We start from the raw sequence: 25,250 nt of genomic DNA on the forward strand, positions 1-25,250 counted from the left end.
CAGTTCCAACTATACTATGATGCCACAATGGCTTCCTTGAAAGCTATTTTCTTCAATGAAAGTGATGCATCTAAGCTAATGCTCCGTGCCAAATCAGTTGAGTGCATTAGCTCCATTGCAGTGGCTGTTGGAAAGGAGAAATTTATGAATGATGCTACGAAGGTGAGAATTCATATCATATTATATTTTTTTGGTTCTATTAATACAACCATCTGGTAGATGTTTTAATGTCCCATAGAACTCTGATGTAAAATGCAAGCAAGCAATTTCCAGGCACACTTTGGTAAAAGGAATTCATTCTCTCAAAACCTATATTGCTAGCCTTTCTTATGTTTCTGTTTGAATGGTCACGCTATATTATTATTCGGATAGGGAAAGGAATGCAGCAATTGTTTGTCTTTACTGTAAAATAGGGGACTAAGTCATGTGCAGCATTAGTATAAGGAGACTAGAATAATTTAGGCGTCTGGACAATATCAGAAGCAAACTTTCATTTCATCTTTCTTGGAATGTGAGTTGAGTTTATTTATGTTTTTTGGCACTTTCAAAGTAAGCTCAGTTAAAAAATTTTCTTGTCAATGGTTGTCAATTTTAATATCATTATGGTACCTAGTATTGTCTGCAAACAACATTATGAGCTGCGTGCTAGAAACTTAGGAAATTGAACTCGAATATTTTCTTTCCAATGCGATGTCTAAGGAAACAATTGTGATCACATGGCAAGATAAGTAAGAAAGTTTAGTTTTAACTCTACAATCTCCATTTCCGGGTGTCTTTTGCAGCTCAAAGGCTAAAACTTAGATCAATTCTTTTTTGTGGACTTGACAAGTAATGAACAATTGAAAAAAAAATTAGTAAATGAAAACTTCACTGTAGAGTGATGACACCAATTCCATTGAAATATTTGTTGTGGGAATTGTTGATGTGAAATCGAGCTTTCATTTCATTTTATTAGTCTGTAGACATAGGGAATGCATATATTGAAAGGGGATTGAGTTTGAGCGACTTACACTTATATGAACAAGAAAATATTTTTGAATTTCTAGTTTTGTTATAGAAGTTTGTACTTTTTTGCTGAGGGATTTATCTTAAACTAAAGGGTATTCAAGGTTGAAGGCAAGTGCCTCATAATTACTACCCATTTTAACAAATACTTTAGATGTTTTTGAAACTCCTAAATGCATTGGGACATTTGTTTTGACAGAGTGGTTTCAGCATTGAGTTGAACCTTTTAAATGCATTGGGATGTTTGTTTCCATGACAGACTTGAGGGAAGTGCATTTTCTTCATGAATAATGTTTTACTTTGGTTTCTTCGTAGATACGTGACATTTTTTGATAACCAACTGGAATGGCACTCCTTCAAATACTCTGAACCAAAGCAGTCATAGATTTGTAATGAATATGTGTGTATTAAACTTATTAAACTTGTAATTTATTAAGGTGATAGAAGTTCTTGTGTCAATACATCAATCCTCCCTCGAAACAGATCACTCAATGAGAATCCACTTGTTACAGGTATGTGTATATTCTTTTTGTTTTTCATATTTCATATCAAATGATCAAGTAATTAATCTTCACCATTGTTTACAATCTTATACGTGATAAATGCTTAACTGTTTTGCAGGCATGGTTAGGACTCTGCAAATGCCTAGGGCAGAGTTTTGTCCCTTACGTTAGAGATTTAATGCCTATTTTTCTTTGGTCTGCAGAACTGAGCATTGGCGTAAACACTGATGAACCACCTCATCAAAGGTTCGCCTTAACTTTTTAGTACTACTAGAAATTAATCTTTTGACAATATTTTTGAAGAACAATTATATTGGAAGTTGCCTCAAATTCCTATTTTCAATTAGTTGCTTGAGTTTTCTTCTTGTGGAATAAAATGTTTTCCTTGTCACATAAGTAGTTTGGTATTTCAATGTTTTTCTTGTCCAAAAAAAAATGTTAGTATTCCTGGGCCATCAAAATTTATGACCAACAAGGAAGAGGAATTAGAGCCTATAAGTAAATTTTGCTTCCAAAGAAACAACAAGAGTTTCCAAATCACATAACAAAGTCAGCTAAAGTGCTAACCAACTTTCAAAGGATTTTAATCCCATGTGATGGGTACAACACCATTCAATTCAAGCCATGTCACAACAAATCTCTAGTTCTGCTTAAATTGAATCAAGTCACATAAACAAAATTCCTCCATTGAATCAAGTCACAACAAATCTCTAGTCACATCGTCATAGGTATTTCGCCTTACCTTCCGAAGTTTGAACAAGCCCTCATTATTTTTCCATCAAATTGCTTTATATTCAACTTTGCAAGTGAAGTAATAGGAACCACCATAAAATCTTAATCGAAGCAAACACTGTACAAAAAATATATTTGAAAGCTATTGAAATAACTATCCATTTGATAAAACAATCCGAGAGCAAAACTAAAATAGCTCCAAATCCAAACAAAGAACCCACAGTTCTGATGCCAAATTGTTGCGAGAAAAACACCAAAGACCAATGATCTAGAAGATGAACACACAAACACAATCAATGAGAAGGAGAGAAAGAGTAATAATTGAATAGACTACAAGTGAGTGGATCACAACAAAGTGGTTACAACGATCTGATGTTTCTTATCATTTCTTATCCTTAGCTTTATCTGGCGGTTGGTCATTGTTATCTTCAATAATGTGCTACTGATAGATTGTTTCAATAAAATTAAATTTACTAATCAAAAAAAAAAAAAATGTCATACTGATAGATTGTGTATCTTTCTCCCTCTCTCTCTCTCTCTCTCCGGAAAAGTAGAATTCAAATTTCTAGCTGGCAGGCAATATGTCGTCTAGGTTGAAAAAAATATACAAGATTGGTTCGGTGTAGAAGAGATTTGTGAGACTTTCAAGACTTGAAAATAGATTTATTTTTCATAAAGATAATGCAAGCACATTTTAGCTTTCGCTAAGGGCTGTAGGTGTCTTGCAGTGATATCCTTAGGGAAAAAGCATTGGCTTGTAACCTGCTATTCTGCTGTGCTGTTCAGTTTAAGGAATTTTTTTTTATTTGGGTCAATCAGGTTAGTTGTGAACTTGTGATGCATTCAATATGGATTTTTCCCAAGGATTTTGATCTCAACTATGATCGCTATAACTTAATGTGATTTTACATGATTTAGGTTGCTAAAATTTTGGTTCCGCTGCTAGAATTTCATCCCCATTTTGAAACCAAAATGGTTTCTGTTTCAGGTAACATATAATTGCAATTCCTAATGCCATTTTCTTATAGGTCATATGGTTACGTGGTTTAATTTATTCACTTTCTGTTTCTAGCCATGCCGGAATTATTGTGTTCAGCTATATTGGCCATTCAAAAGGGAGAATCTGGAGGGTATAGTATGTCTTATGTTCAGAAATTAGTCACCTTAATTGTACCTGCTCTGGTGAAAGCTTTGAAGGAGGTCATACTTTTGATTAAAGTTATTGAATGTTCTTACCAGATGCTGATTTGGCTTTTTCTTTTTAATGTCCTGCATGTGATACGTTTGGTATATTATCTGTATAGATGTGTTATGTTAAGAAATTAGTCATCTTAATTATACCTGCTTTGGTAAAAGCTATGAACAGGATCATCCTTTTGATTATGGTTATTGAATGTTATTACTAAACACTAATTTGACACCTTTTCTTTTCCAGTATCCAGTATGCAATACATTATCATATTTTCTCTATGGTGAAGCACTTTAAGGTTGAAACTACATTTGCCTTGCAGGAACCAGAGAAGGAAATATGTGCAAGAATGTTAAACTCACTGAACAAATGTGTAGAGGTTTGTCATCTCCCTTACTGAAGAAATTAACCTTTCTGAGGAGGTGTGGTTTTTTTGTTCATTTAAAAAAACCTTTCTAAGGAGGTTTGTCATATCACATTGTGCCCCCAACAATTGTGAGTCATCGTTGAGGAGAGCACAATTTCAAATTTGAATGCATTATCTACATTAAGTTCTATTCTAAGCAAATACTCTAAAGAGCTTTTTACACTGTTTGCTGTCACAGCATATGTGCTTACAATTATCTCACAAGGATCTCACTTTTCTTGTACAGGTATCTGGATTTGTTTTCCCTGAAGCACATATCGGGCTGGTTGCAGATGGGATGAAGCATGTGCTAGCTGTGCATTCATTTAGAAATCTGGAAATGGCAGGAAGAGAAGCAGATGAAGATTTTGATATGGAAGAGGAAGAGAACATAAAAGAGCCATTGGAAGATATCCTTCAACAAGTCCGTTTTCAGATTTTCTTTTCTCTGTATCTTATCGGTTCAGAACAATAATCTACTTTTTTTGCCGGCCTCATACTGTTTTCTTGGTACAGGCTGGGAATTGCTTGATCACGATGATCAAAGTATTTAAGGCTGAATTCATGCCTTATTTTGAGAAACTTTGGTCAGATATAACAGCCATGTTGGTTAGTAATTAGATTCTCTTTGACTACTACCCTTTTTAGTTCCCATCTGTCATGTGCTTCTTATAGATGCTTATGGTAACATCTCAAAATCATTATATTATTAGGATATTTAATGCACACAAGCAATCTATGTATCTCAGAATAATTTCTTGTGCAGTTGTGCTCAGAAACTTTGAAAGGATTTATGATTGTAGCTTTTTGTCTTTACTTTAAAGAATAAAATGATCTTGCTGATAATTTGGGTCATCTTTTTGCTGATGGGTGTGTGGCCTGCAAGTGAAAATATATGAACAATACTAGCTAGTTTTTCCCCTGCAGCTATCTTGCATGGACTGAGAAAATTCAATTCAATGCATGATTATATTCACATTGCAGGCCACACACCTTTATCAATTCATCATAAATTGCTGAATACAATAGAAAATTAGGTTTAAATGGACTGGGACTTAAACCCTAATCCTAACCGTAACAGTACTTGGGCTAATGACCCTCTAAAAATAACATAGAGCCCAAAATAAAATAATAAAACCAGTCTGAAAAATAAACAATAAAACAAAAATGCAAACTAAGCCCAATAATGATCCAGCTCTCAATCACTCAATCACCAGGTGCCTGGGCATCCTCTGATGTCGACGTCCCTACACATGTGATCTGTGGCTCGTGTTTGGCGCCGCGCATCACTTTCATTCCAATCTTCTTTGGTCTTTTGTCTCATAGCATTGCACTATTGAAAAATACTAGCTAGTGCATCCTTTTGGTAACATATCACATGAACTTGGAAAATCCAATTAGATGAGTTCATTCACTTCTGAACTTTTATCCTCTTAGCATCACCATTCTTCTGTAGTTTGGTAGTAGAGACCTCTTAAATAAAGTGGCCGCTTATATGTAATTTGGAGCGTATACGAAACCACTTTTCACTAGCATACATCTACTTGTACTGATTGGTAAAATATTTTGTAGTTACAAAAAAATTGAGTAATTTTTCATGGTTGGATTCGATCTTTGGGGGTCATAGAGAAAGAGGCATAGCTTAAAACTGTACAAAGCAAAATAGACTGCAGACAGTTTTTTTATCTTATTACTGCAGAAGGACCATGACAAGAATAACCTGTAAAGAACATCTTTGCTTTGACTTCACAAACCATAGAATATCAAGTGTGTGTCGCAAAAAAATAGAAAATATTAAGTAAAATATGAAATTACAACTAACACCAAATACATGGCTTTGCGGTTAGAATGACCAAATGTCAGATATTAGGGTACCTCATATTAAGTAAAAATAGAAAATATTCTTATTTCACAGTTTAGAAACTCATATATTTGGTATTTGTATACCTCTACCATGTTGCAAAGTTTTCTCTTCCCATAATACGTTTTTGCTTCTACTTGGTCATTCATGCAGGGAGATGATCACACAGCTAGAGAGAAAACAATCGCATTTTCCATTATTAATTGTGTAATTCAGCAATGCCAAGAGGCTGCACATAAGTACATTCCCCTTAAACTGTGTTGTTTGAATTCATGATTTTCATTTGTACATTCTGTATGTCTTTCCTACATGTTTTCTGGACAGGTATTATGACACATATCTTCCATTCCTCTTGAAAGCTTGTGATGATGAGAACTCAGATGTCAAACAGGTTTTTTACGGTCAATTAGAACCTGTGGTGGTTTGCTGCTGCCCATAGTATTTTCCGTGCATCTAAAAGTTCTTTTCTTTTTTTTTTCTTCCTGTTCTCTTGTCTGCAGGAAGCTGCACATGGAATTGGTGTTTGTGCTGAGTTTGCCCAATCTAAGTTTAAAAATATTGCTGAAGGTAACTTGCTTATCCTGTTAAGCATGCACTAGGAACTATAACATTATTATACTTTTATTAATCAAGGATTACTCTCACCTTTCTGTAGTTGCTGTAGTCAGTTTGAATTCTGTGATAAGTCATTCAGATGCATTCTTAAGTTCAGAAAATAGAAAGGCATATGATACTGCTGTTTCAGCCCTAGGGAAAATATGCAAGTTCCATCGTGAGAGTATTAATGCACCTCAGGTACATATCTTATGCTGTTATTCCACATTTTATGCTTCTTTTTCACTTCAAATGTTGGTCAAATATTGGTGATACGCATTTCAATTCATTGATAAATGGAAAACAAGAAAAATCTTAGAAGACAGGACCCCAGGATCATTGACCACCATAGGAGTTTCTTAGGGGTACTTCAGCTTTGCCCTGCTTGCCAGGTGTCTGGGTGTCCTCATTATTGGATTGGAAAATTCTTAGGGTACTATAGCTCTCACTGTAAATTCCTTACAATCTGACGTGGGAGTCTATAATTGATGAAATGATTAAGAGTGTATAATTGACAAGTCAGCCACCAACTAATTAAATTGACAATTCAGATTTTCTGTTTAATCATTTTACCAATTATTGATTGCCACATTAATTTTGTAAAAGACTTGTAGTAAAAGCTGTAATACTTCTAACACTCTATGAAGTATTACATGCCGGCTGCTAAGCTGATGCAACTATAACCCATCCGCACTCTAGATCTGGGACTGGACACTGTCCAAGTACTATTGGGCTTACATTTTCATATTACAATATCCCTCACATATTCTGATTTTCTTTTGTCTTTTAGGAAGACTTGGTGATTCATATATATATATACACACTATCTATTATCCAGGAAATAAAATATGAATAATGAAACATGAGGAAGAGTATAGCCTGTAGTGACACGGCAGTTCTCCCAATCAACTATTTCTCATCATAATGAACATTCCACTTAAAAACTTACAAAAAAATAAAATAAAATAAAATACTCGCCAGTTGGTATCCTTTATTTCATATTTATATTCTCTGCTGAAAAAGCAGGAGTTTCATGGAAAATAGAGAAGCCCTTCATTGGATTTTAACCTATGACTTGTGCATATTTCTTATGGTGTTTAAAGATCATTACTCTACCACTTTGTTAGAGATCATTACTCTATCACTTTGTTAGAGATCATTGCTCTATCACTTTGTTAGAAGGACCGATTTGATTCATTTCATGGTTGTAGTGTTATCAAAGTCGAAGGACTACAGCAGCTGAAAGGGAAATAAGTTCCAGCATATATGTGTCAGATGTATTTGCATAGTTAACTAAATTTACGATTTTAGAGGCAAATTCCAACTGAAAGGATATTTGCATGTCCTTTATGTCTTCCTGACAGGGTCACTCTCAATCAATTAATGCATTAATAGATGCTTTAGATGCCCTTTTTTTCTTTCAGAAAATACTTAAAAGTTTTTTTTTTCTTTCTTATTGGAGAATAATTCTTTCATGATTGTTATAATTTCTTGAGTTAATAGTCCTGGCAAAACAATTTATTTTTGTAGGTTGAATGTGTTTCAACGTATTGCCCTTTAACTCTTCCATATAATGCTATTTTGCAGGTTGTTCCCACCTGGTTAAGCTACTTGCCAATAGAAGATGACCCAACTGAAGCCAAAGTGGTGCATGAACAGCTTTGTTCAATAGTAGAAAGGTAATATTCATCTGAACACCTTGTATAGATAGAATCTTCCTAAAACAAACTATTTCTACTTTTCTTTCAACGTTTAAGTCTTTTGCATAACTGCAGGTCCATGTTAAACACCATTAATTTGCATTGTTTTAATGATTCTCAGGTCAGATAAGGAACTTTTAGGCCCTAACAATCTACACATTCCAAAGATTACTGAAGTCTTTGCCAAGGTGAATTATTCATGTTTCTCATTCTATTATGATCAAAAGATTCTTTTTTTGTTTAGTAAGTCTGATCAAAAGCTTCTATATAATCCCAAAAGGCAAAAAAAATAGATAATTTTATGCATATGTATACATATTCTTTGAGAAATATGAAGGAACTCCTGCATCCTTCTTTACTAATTAGGATAACATCAATGTGTTTAACTTCTTCCTCCCAATTTTTTTGAGGGAATTTTCTGTTATCTCTATGTTTGTTCATTGAAATTAAAAAGGAAATGAAGGGGAAATGCAGAATATTTGTTTAAGCTAGAAAAGATAAAATCATTTGACATTGAATTTTCCATTCAATTCCCACCTACCTTCTGAGAGTTGGAACGGTCTTGATTTCTGAATGAATGTCACAAAGAAAGGATATAAGTAAATAAAATCCTTTACAAAAGATGGTTGCCATATTTCCCTTTGAATTAGGAGACTCTGCTCATTATGCTAGCCGCAGTATGAAGATAATTCAACCCGAGCACCTTAGATGGTTTTCTTCACCACAAAGGAGATAAGGGAGTTTTGAACTTTACCAAAGGGAACTATAGACTTAGATGATACCTAATTCATTCTCTATTAAACCTTTCAAGTTTGCAGTTCAGTGTGGTGTCATAAAGAACCATTGAGCTCTTTGAAGATCAGATTTGCTTTAGATTTTACTTTGTACAAATTATTTGAGTTCAGATATCCTCCTATATCAGAGGAAGGTCTGCAAAAGGTTTCTGGTTAGATGAACTGAAGAAGAAAGCAAAAACCAGTCACCCCAAAAGCCTATAAATAAGTTCCATGTATTTTTCAGGACTGTCTGATCTCTGCCTTCAATTCCTAGAAGTTTTGGTCCTCATCTATGTCTCTTGTTAAATACAGAAGGTTAACTGCTAGATCAAATATGTGTGCACTGCCTTGAAAATTGAGCATTGTTTTGTAGGTTGTAGCCGAGGGAGACAATCTTGCAACAGAGGAAACTGCTGGCAGGATGGTTGTTCTGTTGAGGCAATTTGAGAAGCTACAACTTCTATGATCTTCGCTACAGAGCATCAGTTTGCGAGTCATTGCATCAACAAAAGATCACTGATTGATGGTTTATATCTTTCCTTGGTATTGAGACAAATCCTCCTTCAACAAAAGATCACAGCCACCATTCATGGCAGCATTTTCTTTCCCACAGCAATAGAAATGTATATAAACTTGTGAATCGTGAATATCAGTGTGGTGAAAAATAAATTGTTCGTTATGAGAAAAATAAATTTAGGATCCCAAATAAGCAATTGGAAAAGAAAAATCATTTATAAAAGCAAAAGTCGGTTGAGTAAAGGAGTTTATGTCGGCTTGTGATATTCCAAAGCCAATTGGAAATAAAAGTCACCACGTCACATTGTTTATGTATCAGAGCATTAACAAGCGATAAACTTCGTCCATGTTTTTCCTCTTTTTCTTTTTCTATGCGTTCTTTGCCGCATCTTGTCGAGCACCTCTGCTGCAACCATGTCTGGCAACTCTTCTTCCTCCGTTACGCCCGCCGCTCATATCGCACACAATCCCACAGCAACCAAATCCTTCCACCACACTTGTCAATCTCACCCATGCCATCAGTTTCCAATCAAGGTTTCCAGAGGCAACTATCTTCTCTAGAAAGCCCAAATCATCCCCTACCTCCGTAGCTTGCAACTTTTTGGCTTTATTGATGACTCGTGTTATGAACCTTAGAATTCTAAGGTAAATAACTGTAAAATAACTGGAAAATAAAGATAGAATTTGACACTTAAAGGGGTCAATCCCTCCACTCACTCGAACACACGGTAAGAAATGAGTCTTTCACTCTAACACACGGTAAAGAGATGAAATATTCAAGATAATATTCTGGATGCTTAATTCATAGAAAACGTTAAGCTTAAATACATAACTAGTAGCCCACGTTGGGTACTGACTCACTAAAGAAAGCTGAATAACATAGTTGATCCCCTAGAGACCTGGCCCACTACTCAGCCACGTCTACCCACTACCCCTTAACAAGAAAGCAATAACATAATGTGCATCTAACTATTTGTTCCTACCCCACGATGGCTTAACTGCACTGCCATGTGTTCATTATCCATTCCCTTGAGCTTCACTTGCAAGACCCACAACTTGCACAATCCACTTCACACGTTCCCTTGCACACCTACTCATCACTGCACGCACACACACGTTCACTTGCACATCTACTCATCACTGCACGCACACACGATAGGCCCATAACAATCTCCCAGTCTTAAAAGACCTTGTCCACAAGGTCGGGTTGTTTCTTCCTGAGCTTGTGTGGATCCTTCCAAGTGGCCTCTTCAAGTTCTTCTACTGGAAGTGTCTCATCGGTACTGTCTAGCATTCTGGACTCTTCTTCCATTCCCATTCCATCTAACAAGTAGATTTTTGGCTTATTACAACGATGACCGGGTTGATACCTTTCATCACAGAAGTAACAAAGACCCTTCTCCCTTCGTTCCTGCATTTGAGTAGGAGAAATCCGTCTAACAGAAATATTTGGCTTGCAGTTGTAGGGATTTGGATTGCTATTAGATGGCTGAATGGCAGGGTTAGGTTGAGGGCTACAATTATCTAGGGGAATGGGTATAGGTACTGGTTTGGAGTAAAAATTAGGAGCTGGAAGTCTGGAATAGGATGACCAAGTGTTTACCTTTTGATTGTGATCCCTCCTCAACACTTCTTCTTCCTGCAACCGAGCAAGCCCAAATGCCGCCGATAGGCAGTCATGTTTTAACATAGTCACCATGATACGAATCTCCTCCTTAAGCCCACTTAAAAATGTATGCACTCGGAATTCCTCAGTTAGGCCAGAAATCCGATTGGATAGTACCTCAAATTCAGATTGGTACTCCTCCACGGTGGTTGTTTGGGTCAACTTAGTGAATGCCCCAATGGGGTCGTCATAAGCAGACGGAGCGAACCGTATTTTGAGTGCAACCACAAACTCTTCCCATCCTCCGGTGTGTCCCGACTCCATAAGCCAATTGTACCATGTGAGAGCCTTTCCCTGCATGTGAAAAGCTGAAATGGTTACCTTTTGGTCATCCGATGTGTTGCCATAGTTGAAAAATTGTTGCGCCTTTTGAATCCAATCCATAGGATCCGTTCCATCGAACTTCGGAAAATCCAGCTTAAGAGCGCGTGCATGAATTCCTCCTTCTGAAAATGGAGTGTTGGAAACCACATTCTCTCCACTTGATTCCCCTAAGGGCTGATTTTCGGTTGGCTTTGGTGGCTGGTTTTCGGTTGTCTTTGTTGTATTTTGTTTGATTTCTGCAATACTCACAGCTAGACTTCCCAACTGAGTGAGAATGTCATTCAGCTTGGTAGCATGATGGGCTACAGTGCCTTGGAGAGAAGCCACAGCTTCAGCTTGTTGAGCAGCTTGTTGGGCCCTAGTTCCTTCCGCCATGTCGCAGGAACGCAGCTCTGATACCACTGTTATGAACCTTAGAATTTTAAGGTAAATAACTGTAAAATAACTGGAAAATAAAGATAGAATTTGACACTTAAAGGGGTCAATCCCTCCACTCACTCGAACACACGGTAAGAAATGAGTCTTTCACTCTAACACACGGTAAAGAGATGAAATATTCAAGATAATATTCTGGATGCTTAATTCATAGAAAACGTTAAGCTTAAATACATAACTAGTAGCCCACGTTGGGTACTGACTCACTAAAGAAAGCTGAATAACATAGTTGATCCCCTAGAGACCTGGCCCACTACTCAGCCACGTCTACCCACTACCCCTTAACAAGAAAGCAATAACATAATGTGCATCTAACTATTTGTTCCTACCCCACGATGGCTTAACTGCACTGCCATGTGTTCATTATCCATTCCCTTGAGCTTCACTTGCAAGACCCACAACTTGCACAATCCACTTCACACGTTCCCTTGCACACCTACTCATCACTGCACGCACACACACGTTCACTTGCACATCTACTCATCACTGCACGCACACACGATAGGCCCATAACAACTCGTCTACACCACCGCCGCAGCTTCTCTCCACCGATGATGACACCCACGAACCTCGTCTAAATCCAGCGTTTCTGGCGTGGTCTCAACAGGATTTATATGGGAAAACTCAAAGGTAAAACTTTTATTTTTTATTTTATTTTTTTATTTCTTGATTTAATATACTTGGGCTATGACTATGCATGATTTATATGGGAAAACCATGAAGATTTATTTGTGGAAGTGGCTTGATGAGGGGATGAAAGTTTCAGATTACGTGCAGAAATTGGTAGAGCCGAAAGTCCCAATTTTGAAATTTGGGGTTTGTGATTTTGTTAGGGAATTCGCTTGGAATTCATATATGTTGAATAGGGTTATATGAGAAGTTAGTATATTGAAATCTGAAGAAATGATTAACCGAACCCTTACAGAACTCCTAGAAGGCTGAATTTTTCGGTTTTCCAAGGAAATTTGAAGCTGTTTTTGATGATAAGAATGTGTGATTTGATTATGGACTGTTGGTTTTCATTGTGAATTTATTCATATAAAGACACTTTGCAACATGAGTAACAAAGTGTTTGATATGGTGATTAACTTGATAAAGAGGGCTCTCCTAGATGGGGAGACATTCCGAAGAAGTATTATGAAGCAAAACGGTTTAGGCGAGACTTGAGTTTTAGTTATGAGGTGCATGCAAGAATGATTGTGTGCTTTTTTGGAAGGAACATATTGATGAAGAAGAATGCCCAAAATGTAAAACTTTCAGATGGACAAATGTCAAGGTAAAAGTAAGAAAATTTCTCAAAAGGTCTTATAGTATTTCCCAATAAAATTGAGGTTGCAACGATTGTTTATGGTGAGAGATATTGCCAAAGATATGAAATGGCACAAAGATGGGCATTGAGATGATGGGATTCTAAAGGCTTGTTTGGATGTGTGATTTTTTGAAAAATTGTGAATACTGAGAGAAATTATTTTTTGAAATTATGTTTGGATGGTTTAGAAAACCTGAGATAAAATTAGAAAAAATTGGATAAAATCTTAGTAAAATTTGATATTTAAAAAACAGTATTTGAAAAATTTCTTCTCACCCAAACATGCCATCCACCTGATTCAATAGTGTGGAAAGACTTTGATAAAAAACATGACTAGTTTGCTCAGGATTCTTACAACGTGCGACTTGATTTAGAAAGCGATGGTTTTAACCCATTTGGTAATATAAGTTTGTCATATAACATGTGGCCAGTAATAATTATGTCGTATAATTTATCTCTGTAGAGGTGTATGAAGGATCCGTATTCGATAATGTCCTTACTAATCCCTAGACCTAAGGCATTTGGAAACGAAATTTATGTGTATCTGCAGCAGTTGGTGGATGATTGCAAGAATTATGGAATGAAGGCGTGCTTATGTATGACGCGTCGACGTAACAAACATTTAAGTTGCATGCGACATTATTATGGACTATAAACAATTTTTTGGCGTAGGGAAACTTGTTTGGATGGTGTACTAAAAGAAAGCTTGCGTGTCCGGTATGTAACAAGGTTACAACGTCTAGATGGTTGAAGTTTGGCCAAAAGATGTGTTACATGGGTCTTCCTTGCGTGTTTAGTATGTCCTTGGTTCACTTTAAGTTTCTTCGTGAGTAAAGTCCTCTTGAGGGCTTTGCTTGCATAAAAACCCCGTTGTCCTCTTCTTTGTATGTGTGTGTATTTATGGGTGTCCCTTTCTAAGTGGTTTTAATATTGGTAATGGACTTACTAATTTGGAAATTGTTATAAAGATTTATTTGTTTTGATTTGATTCTGTGTGAGGTTGTGTGGTGCTCAGATAATTTTTGTGGGGTGGGCGAATCATGGAGAAAGTTCATCATTCCTAATCTTCTTTGTTTTTAGCTTCTTATTCTGTCATCTTTTACTTGGAAAAGTAGCTCTTTTTTTTCCTTTTTTCCTTTTTTTTTAATAATTTTTTATTTGGGTGTAAAAGTTATACACTTTCCTGAATCTGGTAAATTAGGCAGTATAGAATTCACATCAACTTTCTAAACTATCCGTTTACATTAAGGCCGAAAATAACTTTTCCAAGAACAAATTTGTTTCATTTCTATCTAAAGTTCCAATGCTCAAATATTCATGAACATTTTCTGGGAGAAATTTAATCAGGAATCCTTAGTTCCACCTACAGCAACAGTGTCTTCTTATATTAGAAGTTTTTCTTCTTTCTTCCTCATCTCAAAAACAATTTTAAGCTATGTTATTTTTATTAAAAGTTCCTTTATTTAATTAACATGAAAATCTCTCGCTTTGAATCACATTTTAGTTATGTTAAGCTGAATACACTTGGCCTATTTGACAATGCTACTGGCCATCGATCCTTGGCTAACCATTAGTGTCTGGGTAGGTGCTTGTCTTTAAATTGGGGAAGAATGTTGAGAAGAAAAATGAGGATGAATTTGTAGACACAGTGGAGAAGTTATATGTAAAGTATGTGTTTGTGAATTAGGGAAGAAATAAATTCACCCACTCTTTCACTAGCATGTGTTGTCAATTTTTCTGGAATGAGAACCTAGAATTCCTCTACTTGAAATGTCCACAATCGTTATTTGAAGACCAAGATGCTCTCCAATAAGTTGTTTTTTTCTTTTAACTTGTGGAAGGAAAACAGATATATTGTTTGAGCAATTTCACTGAGGCGTAATTCTTGACACTTGGATTTGGAGTTAGGAGCAACTCTTCTAAAGACAGAATCTCATATTGAGATTAATATATTTTCATAATTGGCGAGTGCAATGTTTGCTTAATTTGATCCATCCTTTCTCATGTAATCTCAGGCCTTGAGATATCAAGAGACAGGAGGGGGATGGCCAACCAAGTTCAATGGCGGCTCTTATTCTAGCATATACTGTATAGCTGGCCAGTAAAGCTCCCTTAGAGATCTCTTGTGTTCTTGCTCACTGCCCCTGTGGTAACTTTGGAAGCGGCCCTAACTTGCGTGGAATGCTCTTTCCAAGCCTCGGTTTTGCTGAACATATGCTTTTTATAATTTTTGAGCATTCACTTGCATCTTAGTTTATTCTATTTGAAATTTCAGATATGACTGTTGAATGTAAAAACTTTCTAGTTACATGGTTTTTTTTTTTTTCCTAATAAAAAAGGAGGCGCGAGGTCAACTGTAGCTATTTTATCTGAGTGTGACCATAGTAGCACATGTCCGTTAGAAGCCGCACGGGGGCCTAGACGGTGGGAACCGTAGGCACTCCCTCAAGTCCGACTAAATCATAACATAACCCAGCCCCATTAAGGCATCAGTGAGACTCAAGACAGCTAATACTAATAGGATTAAAGATATCCATTTCAGAAGTAGAACTCTCACTCTAGTACATAATCAACCACTTAATAGACGATGATTGTTTTGCTTAAACCTTCGCCCACCTCTTTCCATTTATTTTATAATGTATGATATTCAATGGATCTCTTTTACCATGTTAATATGATATATATATGTGCTATATATTGTTCAGTACTTCGTCGTTGTCGATCTGGCTGTGCTTGATTTTTTTATTTTTTTTTTCTTTTCTTTTTTGTTTTGTTTTGTTCTTATATGCTGATTAATAAGTAGGATTTAGATAATTGATACCAAAAAAGTAAAATGCAATTGGCAATTTTATTTTATTTTATTAAGAAAAAAATATCAGTATTAGCAACGACGGTGCAAATGCAATGGATTATGTTGTCGCTGATGGTCATTAGCAACAACAAAAAGGCTTTTAGTGACGACTTTAGGCCGTTGCTAAGGACCTTATTTCTTGTAGTGAATTATATATTTGTGGTTTTACATGAAGAAAAATGACTTGAATGGAAATTTCAATAATGCATGCATGCATATGTATACACACACACAGAAGCACTTCAACTCAAAACAAACATGTGGGGCACATCAGTTTTTAATATCACAACTGTATCTTTTGCAGATACTTCTATTTTCCTGTTCTTTTTTCTTTCTATTTTCCTGTTCTTTTTTCTTTGTTTCGACAGCTTTCTTAGCCTGCTCTTATTGGCTTCCACTCATGAAGAAACAAAGGTACTACTGTGCAAAAGAAGATTAATATTTTTCAGTTATAATGCTGAGAATTCTCATTTGTTTTTAAACACATTAGTCATGAAGGTGATGAAAACTGAAAAAATATATATATATATATTTTCTATGTTATGTATGTATATCTTTCCTAGGAATCAAACAAACCAGTACAAAGAAAATTAAAGGCAAAAAAGAAAACAGAGAGAGATCCACATACAGTTTTTTTTTTTTTTTCTCTTCCTTGTCTTCCTCCTCCTAAAAGCCTCAACCTCCATCATGGATCTGAGATTTTCAAAATCAGTCAAATCTGCAATCACTCTCTACTCATCTTCATAGTTTCTCTTCTTCAATTTGTTTGCATTTTCACCTTCGATGCCCGACAATCATACTCCAGATGAACTTTTAAAAATAATAGCTAAACATCTATACAGCTATATCTGAATAACTATAGGAGTATCTAAATATCAAAGGGTCCAGTGGATCCAGCGGACGGCCCGTTGGCCCGAGGGCAACGTCATCCCAGATCTAAGGCCCGGGCTCACTGAGCGACATATATACGTGGTACACTAGAACCCTCCCCCATACACCCTAAACCGTAATAATCCAATAAAGAATGTCATTTGCATATTTTACCAACTTATTTGATAAAGAAATGAATCGTTGGGGGTACTCCCTCAAAGGAAAGTAACTTATAAGACTTTATTGCCTTGTCACCGCAAGGGAATTAAATAGTGAAGATGCACCCCTTTCTACACTAATCCCTTGACTTTCGATATATACTTGCCTTTTAAAACTTTCTTGTTAACTAAAGACGGAAAACCTCTACAAAGATAAAGTAGTTCACATCACATGTACACAAGCTCTCTAATCCTTTTTGCTTACATTTTGCCTGTTTACTTTTTTTGTTTCACTTTTGTTAACTTAAGCATTGGATGTGATTCGGTCATCACTTCCGGCTCGCTATTCTAACTTTATATTTTTTCTTTTTATGCAAATCTCTCACACAAAATGTTCGACGGGTATGGTCACTTTATCAACAACCACAATGGCAGCAGATAATTAAGGAGAATTCAAAAAAGTGAATCTGCCATTTATTTGTGGTTTGACCTTGGAATTGAAGTAGCTGTTTAACTCACAGTACCTTCTTACTAAAACTGAGGTGGGGCTTGAACAATACAAGTGCCACATTCATTGTTCATACTATACATACCACAAGGACAGAGCCTTGAAAACATCCAAAATCCTCTTCTTGTAGAGATATGAAAAAGAGTTAGAATAGTCAAAGGCCCATGTTATTCTCCTTAATATTGTCCTGTAGCTACTTGAAGACTAATAGTGCTGCTGACTTTTCAACTAGGGTGGTACTAGCTATCAATTGGTAACCTAGGCACAACCCTTCAAACGTATAACAGTTTTGATGACCAGTCACATAATTGACCACCACTTTAATTTTGATACAATCATTAAATTTGGCTTGAATTTAACATACAATTAATGAATTAAGATTGAAAAGTATGATTCATTTAATTAAATGAATTAGATTAAAATTAATCATCTATATATACTTATACGCATGTCTCGTCACAAACTTAACACATAATTAGTAAATTTATGGTTGAGGGGTCTGACCTATTAAATAAGTTGGATTAGGGTTGATCACCTATATATTCTTATACTCATGCCTCAATACAGACTTAATACACGATTAGTGAATTATGGTTGAGTGGTTTAACCCGTTTAATTAAATGAGTCAGATTGAAGTTAATCGCCTATATGTTCTTAAACCTATGCCTCGATACGATCTATGAACTCAATATAAAATTAACGGATTAGGATTGAGAGATTTAACCCATTAAATTAAATAAGTTATATTAAAATTGACCTATATAGTCTTTTATCTATACATCGACATGACCCGAACACGAATTACCACCTTATGCCTCAACTTATGGAAGGTGATAAGGATTCAGAATGGGTTTGGGGTTGGACTTTGGAGGCAGCTGGATGCACCGAGTTGCATGTAGTCCAATAGACCCTCCTACACACCTTGGTCCTGCAATTATTGGGTCTGGGTTTGGCGTTTGGATGGACTGGACCACCCCCATCTGTTCTCTGTATATTGGTCCCCATTATCTTAAAGTTCATGTAGGAAATCTAGTAGACAACTAGCACTTCTTTTCTAGCTTTAGGTTTCCTTTTCAATTATGAATGTTAATTACAATGTAGGGCCACCAAAGGACTCCAAAATTATTTCTTTCTTCGTTTTCAACTTGTGACCACCTAACTTAACTATGTTACTTGTTGAGTTCGAATACCGACTCTATTTTTGACCTTTTATTGCAAGAAAGAAAATATTTCACGTGCGGGATAAATCTAGTAAATAAATAAATAAAGGAACCCTAGATGGGTTTGCCTTAGGAAGCCCAAGCCCAAAATACATTTTTAAACTGATTGTCACATGTTTATTAATGATGTCATAATCTAAGTATGTAGTTCTTTCAAAGGTAGGATTTGATGTTCAACTCAGCATGAGTATCTATCATTTGACAAAGAAGAAGAAGAAAAAAATCAATATTTTTTTGGGTTTAATTGGATAAAGTGATATAAATGTGGAAATTGTATTTTTTTTTTTTTTAGGGGAAAATTGTTTGTTAGATTACTTCATTTAAGACCCAATATGTTTAATTAGGTGCCCAAACAGGCCACGAAAATGTGACGAAAGGGCTGACAGAAAACCCAAATTTATTTTATTTTTTAATTTATTTAATTTAAAGAGGAAAGCCAAATTTGAAATGAAACAGAGGGTCCACGTAGTATAGTACAATTATAGAGTATATAAGAAACACACAGCCCGCTTTAAATGCGGGGCAGACAATATGGTCAGCGACTTTCATGGTCACCTTCTCTCTTCACAAGGCATGATGTGAAAGCTCAGTCACACATCCCACACTAACCCCCATACATGACCCCACCCTTCTCTCTCTCTCTCTCAACAGCCCCTACTCTACCAGTAGGTCAAGAAAAAGTTAAAAAGGAAGAGAAACGATCGAGCGCATCCATGCATGCATGCATGCAGATATCATCATCATCATCATATGGTCATCATAGCCCCATGATAGTTTCACTTTTGGGTGTCAGGAAAAGAAATAAAAAAAAAAAAAGTAAAAAAGAAAAGGGCTTTGGGAAAAATGGCTTTATCAATCATAAAGCAATCGATTACAAAATCATTTCCTCTCCTTTCACATCATTACCATCTTTTCCGTTGTGCCAAAAAAGTCCTGCATTCTTCTGCCCCCATCGCATTTATTACTCTCTTTTCGAGGAATGGGCCACCTAGGGTTCCTCTCTCTCTCGCTCGAGTATTCATGCGTCAACTTCAAAGCGTACAACTTTGTTCCACGTGTTAATGAATAGTTACTTGAATAATCACTCCCCTTTGCATGAAAACCATGTGCTTACCATTTTTGATCCTATAAAACCGCGCGTGAAACCATTCTTCTCCTGCCTCCCCTCTCTTTTGAGCGGATGTAACCGTGGACGGTGGACGGTGGTGTTTCATAATTTATATTTTCTTGAAAATGTCTTTTGCTGGTGTTGGCCGGTGTCGACTGATGAAGTATATATGCCGTTGTATAGGAGAGTACTTTGACGGGAAGTTTTGAAGAGAAAATTTTACACCATAAAAAAAAAAAAAAAAAAAAAAAAAAAAAAAAAAAAAAAAAATTGTAAACAATATTATGAAGAACTTACTAGAGGCCAGGTGTTTTATGATTGATCGAAAATATTTTTTGGGTAACCAAGTTGTTCAAGTACGACCAAATTACACCAAAAGATGTTGAAAATAGTTTACGGGAAAGAGTTTTAATTATGTAATAATAAATGGAGCCTAACGGATGATTTAAATTCATCATATATACCTCTATGGAAGGGGCATTTCATGATATATTTTTAGATTAACAGTGCACTAGTGGCCTTTAACTTCAGTGATTAAAGTAGAAGTAATACTCATCAAACTGCAAAGTTTAAAATCATAATATGTTCCTTGCACAGTACTACTCATGGTCTCTAAATTATTTAGAGAGAGACAGAGGATCATATTTTGGTTTAAGAAATTATATCTAAAAATGGGTATCTCTTCCTCTCTAAAGTTCAATTTCTGTCAATTTAATTAATTCTTCTCTCAATTGTTTGCAATGTTACCTATCCGTTAGGATTTTCCGTTAACTCCCAACTAGGTAAGTGTTAAAATTTCAAAAATATTCCCATTCGTTTTAGGTAGAAAAAAAATTCAAAGATTAAGGCATTGTTCAGGATTTAACAATATTTGCAAAAATAACTATGCATCAATCTTTGCAAAAAAAAAAAAAAAAAAAAAGCATTTTTTGAATTTTTATGGGATTTAACGAAAAATTCTATCAAATGGGTGACAATGTAAACAATTGAAAGATGAATACAATAAATTAAGAGATATTGAACTTTAGGAAGAACATTGTAAAAATTGTGACAATTCAGGAGAATTTAAGTGAAGTTTCTCCGAAAAAATAAAAAAATGCTGTGTTAAACCCAACCAGATCTCTGTCATGGAGGGAAGAGCTCCTCCGCTCCTCGATCCCCCACCCAAATAACATTTTCCCAACTTCGTTTTGGTTCCTCCTTTTCCTTTTTTAATTAGTCTCAACAGGACTTTTGTTTGAAGTATAAATTTTAGATCAACTGTAACTTCTCCACCCACACAAACCACGCGCCGCCGCCATCTCTAGCCAACTCCCTCACCACCCACGTCCCAAAATTTTTTATTCAAGGGCTGAAGCAGTAGGTTTGTTATAGCATAGAACCATCCATATATATATATATATATATATATAGATCGTCGTCACCAAATTTTATCTCAACTAGGCCTAGCTACGTAAATTAAACAACGATGGATGAGTATTAGAGGTACAAAGAGGGTGCAAGTGGGTGAGATGCTTTGTTGGGTTAATAGCGTCGTTTCCTGGGCGTTATAATTATACGCTACATTCTTCGAGTGTTGCTCTTTCACCCTCAATCCATTCGCTTGTCAAAGGGGATGAAATACTGAAGCCTACTTTATTTCCTCAACCCTACCCCTCTCTAGCTCTCTCTCTCTCTCAATGAAACAGCTACTAAACCTACATACTATCTATGCTCCCGTTTTCCAGGATTGGATATTGAAGATATAGAGCCGTAAAATCTTATAGATCTTAGGGGCTGCAGATTTAGCTATCTTCTGCACATTAGCAACCAACTGATCAAGTAACCCAAAGCCAAACAACGGACCGAGTGAGTTATATATATATATTATTCTATATAACTATTGCCAATATTAAAAACTTGAACTCGCAACTGCTTATAACATTAACTCTCAATTCGGAGATGAATGTGAAATGTTGGTCACTTTGATACAATTAATTAGGATTGAGATTTTTCATGGTCAAAATCTCGGTCTTTTTTTTTTTTACATAAAAATTTCAGTGTGTTGAGCGATCATATGAATCAATATTGTCAAAATACTACTCTTCAATATATATGGAATCTACAATCCTTTAATTTGATCAAAAAGACATGAAATATCTCATTAAGATAAATTAATGAGAAATTATTATTTTAAATCTTTGGTCGGAGTATTTTAGTGAGTAGTTACTAAAATTAAATGTATTAAATGAAATATGATATATTTTAAGAGTATACGAATAATCAATATATTAAATCGAGTATTTAAGGATTAAGAGATAGTAAATTAAATTAACAGTTTATTTATGACTTTAATTTGAATATGTATATTTCATGGAGGGGTCAATTGCAATTATAAGATGTCAATCACTAGGGGTTTTGATTAATCAAAATAGATACTATAGTGCAATTACAATTTTTTAGTAAAATAAATTGTAATTAATGGTAACGTAGAACAAGTCATGAAATGACAAGTGTCATATGCCTATTGGAGCTAGTTTTATTTTTTCATTTAGGTCTCATCTCAGCAAAGCTGACTATTATCCTTGTTGAGCTTGACCTAATTACACAAGGAGAACTTCTCTCCCCTATGGACGTGTATATATTGGTGATAAGTCATAGGTTTTCTAATTCTCACTTTGACAAGGAAACTTAGTCCAACCTTCACTTGAAAATACAAGCATTTTTAAAGGGAGCTAGTCGACTTTGTGCAAGGTAGTGTTCTAGCTTTTTCAATTTTTGTTTTATATAATCAATCTTATGCTATGCTTTCATGATACATATTCTTGGGTTTTTCCGTTGCATCTTTGAGATATATTTTCAATAATGACCATGCTCAGTCTGAGCCAGTCACTCTATGATCTATATATTTTATTGCTCCTCTATTTCTTAAAACCAAGCTCTGTAACCAATGTGACCATACAACTAGGGGCAGAACCAAAAATTTTGATTAGGGGTCCACCTTATAAAAAATATAAAGGGAGAACTTCATTTATAATTCCTAATCTTTCTTCACTTTCGTAAAAATATACCTAAACTTTAGAAAGTGTCAATTTAGGGTATTTATCTTACAATTTTTTTCAATTTCAACCCTATATTAGAATTTTTTGATAAATTCTATCAAAATTTTCAAAATATCCCTCATTTTTTTAGGAAACAAAAAAAGGAAAAAAAAATTGTTAGGATTTAGGCGTGGGTCAAAATTTACAGAATTTGCAAAAATACCCATGCTTGAATCTTTAAAAAAATTTATGATTTTTTTTAAAAAAATAAATAAATAAACACGGATATTTTAGAAATTTTGATAGGACTGAATGCAAAATTCTAATGAAGCGTTGAAATTGAAAAAAAAAATATTAAAAGATGAATACCTTAAATTGACACTTTTTAAAGTTTGTGTACCTTTTTACAAAAATAATGAAAAATCAAAGTTATAAGTACGTGAAATTTTTTTCATATTTTTTTTTTAAAAAAAAAAGAAAAAGGAAAAAATTGGCTTGGGTCCGCGGTGTCCACCCTTACATACAACGCCACCACTATGCATGAGAGAATGATTGAAGTGGGCATTCAAATCCTGTTTAATCAAAACAAAAACAAATCAGTAATCATAGATGTCAACTTGAGGTTTGTACTCAGCTGAGAAGACAGTCTTGTAGGGGCGACCTGAGAGTCACGGATGGGAGCAGGTGGTTTACCATGTTGACTCACGGCCATGGGTCACCATGGGAGAAGCCTCACGGCTGGGTTTCCTCTATATATGGTGATCATCTCACCGACATGGGGTGGGCAGTTCAACTATCCCCTAAATTTTTTTATTTTTTAAATCTTAAATTTTCCTTTTTCTTTTTATATTTATATTTATTTTTGTTTTAAACGACTCATGTCACAATAATATTAGTTTTTGACGTAGGACATTAACGATTCCGTCCGATTTACTAATGAAAAGCACATACCTAGACCTATTTATGTTTTTATTTTTATTTTTTTTACTTACCATAGGAAATTTTTGGTCACATTTTAGAAACTCCAAAAAGCTAGTTGCAATTCAGTTAAAGTACAAGAACTAATTTTTCATTTTTCTCTAAATAATAATTAAACAGTGCTGTAGCACGCATGAAATTAACAATGAAACACAAGCTAGCTAGAGGGTCTTTCCTTAACTAGTGTCGGAAATGGACACCACCCATTGAATGGTCTCCCTGCCAAAAATCCTGATTAAACCAAAAGAGTTTACATGCACTTTCTGCAAAGTAATTAATTAACTCCATATACAATTAATATTCAGAAAAAGGGATAGGAAAAGAAAAGGCCGGTAGTTATGGATGGCTCCGATCCTACTAATGGCCTGCCAAAGAATAAATCTATGCCAGCCGGGGAGATGATCATGCTAGCTGCTAAATGATCAGCCAAACAATACTTTATTCCTGTTACTTCTTTATTACACTACTACAACTAGAAGAAGCTGGCCTGGATCGGAGTAACAAACTGGCCGGAACCAATTAAGGTTCTCAGACAAAACTTTCAACTACCAAGGCATTTGACTTTGCCAGTCACCTTTTGCATGACAGTGATAATTATTATGGTCTGTGTAATTTTTGTCTCCCATAGGAGCGCGCAGCTCACCTTTTGCACTACAGTGATATAGTACGCGTTCCTCTGGGTTTGTGCTCCTGTCGGATAGTGATGCAAGAAAAAACAGAGGGATATTGGAAATTGCTGTGTGTTAATGTAAGAAAAATGTCACGGGTTTTACAGACATCCGTGTCCTTCTTAACTAACGTATCCCTCCAAGTGTGTCTAAAATGAGTGAACAAATTCCTTCATAGTCCAAAGGAAATTAAGTGCTTGCATGACAATCAGCCACTAGAAAACGAATTAATGCACTACAATAGAATATATTGGATTTCATTAGCTGTCAAAAAATAGAGTTGAATCTGCAAGGTTTCCACGACAGCATTCATAATTGACTCAATTATACAGAATGGATCTGAGTAGATAGTAATGACGTGATCGATAAGGGCTTTTACTCTCCCTCTCTCTCTCTCTCTCTAGATCTGTAAAACCTCCGCCCACCTCTTAGATTTCAATCTGCAGGCCAGGAGGGAAGAGCTTCAACTCTCATGTTTTCATCTTCACCTCTTTGTAATTACTTCATTTTTTTTTTCTTTCTTTTCCTTTAGACTTTTTAGTCTTTTATTTGGGTTATTAGAGGTTGGATCAATCTACTGAAAACCCACAACCTTCGCCACTCATGCGCACGCCCTCCTAGCCTCCATCACCGACTGCCACTCAATCATCCCCCAACCTCCTCCCTCTCGCGTGTACTCCACACGCCATTGTGACATGCACACGTGGGTTACATGTGCCGCCGTTTCTTTTGTGCTTTTGTAGCAGATCTCCTCCATCACAATACCTCTGAGCTTTCTTTGTAGAACCCTTTTGGTCCCACATAAATTTCAAATCCGGATCTAAACCTCACAAATATTCGATATTGGTGGTTC

At 35.6% G+C, this 25,250-nt stretch overlaps 1 protein-coding gene and 1 long non-coding RNA gene across 2 annotated transcripts; both read left to right on the forward strand.

The window, feature by feature from the left end:
• LOC133861557 (uncharacterized) lies at positions 1-7,973 on the forward strand. The gene is made up of 14 exons (XM_062297343.1): positions 1-162; positions 1,443-1,517; positions 1,627-1,754; positions 2,969-3,059; positions 3,159-3,228; positions 3,313-3,440; positions 3,752-3,808; positions 4,083-4,259; positions 4,352-4,444; positions 5,850-5,935; positions 6,021-6,087; positions 6,197-6,263; positions 6,352-6,491; positions 7,878-7,973. Exons 1-14 carry the CDS (start codon positions 28-30, stop codon positions 7,971-7,973), a joined length of 1,410 nt encoding a protein of 469 aa, XP_062153327.1. The 5' UTR covers positions 1-27.
• A 4,249-nt stretch (positions 7,974-12,222) lies between these two features.
• On the forward strand, positions 12,223-15,379 carry LOC133861288 (uncharacterized). Its single transcript, XR_009898990.1, has 2 exons — positions 12,223-12,337; positions 15,032-15,379. It is a non-coding gene; the product is annotated as an uncharacterized LOC133861288 (long non-coding RNA).
• The last annotated feature ends 9,871 nt before the right edge of the window (positions 15,380-25,250 follow it).

This window comes from Alnus glutinosa, chromosome 2, assembly GCF_958979055.1.
Source record: "Alnus glutinosa chromosome 2, dhAlnGlut1.1, whole genome shotgun sequence".
NCBI lineage: Eukaryota > Viridiplantae > Streptophyta > Magnoliopsida > Fagales > Betulaceae > Alnus > Alnus glutinosa.

What these genes read in the sequence shown, in the direction of transcription:
- LOC133861557 (XM_062297343.1), top strand. Translation starts at nt 28, where the DNA reads ATGGCTTCCTTGAAAGCTATTTTCTTCAATGAAAGTGATGCATCTAAG. An exon ending in TGAGAATCCACTTGTTACAG is followed by an intron (nt 1,518 to 1,626) that starts GTATGTGTATAT and finishes ACTGTTTTGCAG; the next exon opens with GCATGGTTAGGACTCTGCAA. An exon ending in AGAACTCAGATGTCAAACAG is followed by an intron (nt 6,088 to 6,196) that starts GTTTTTTACGGT and finishes TCTTGTCTGCAG; the next exon opens with GAAGCTGCACATGGAATTGG.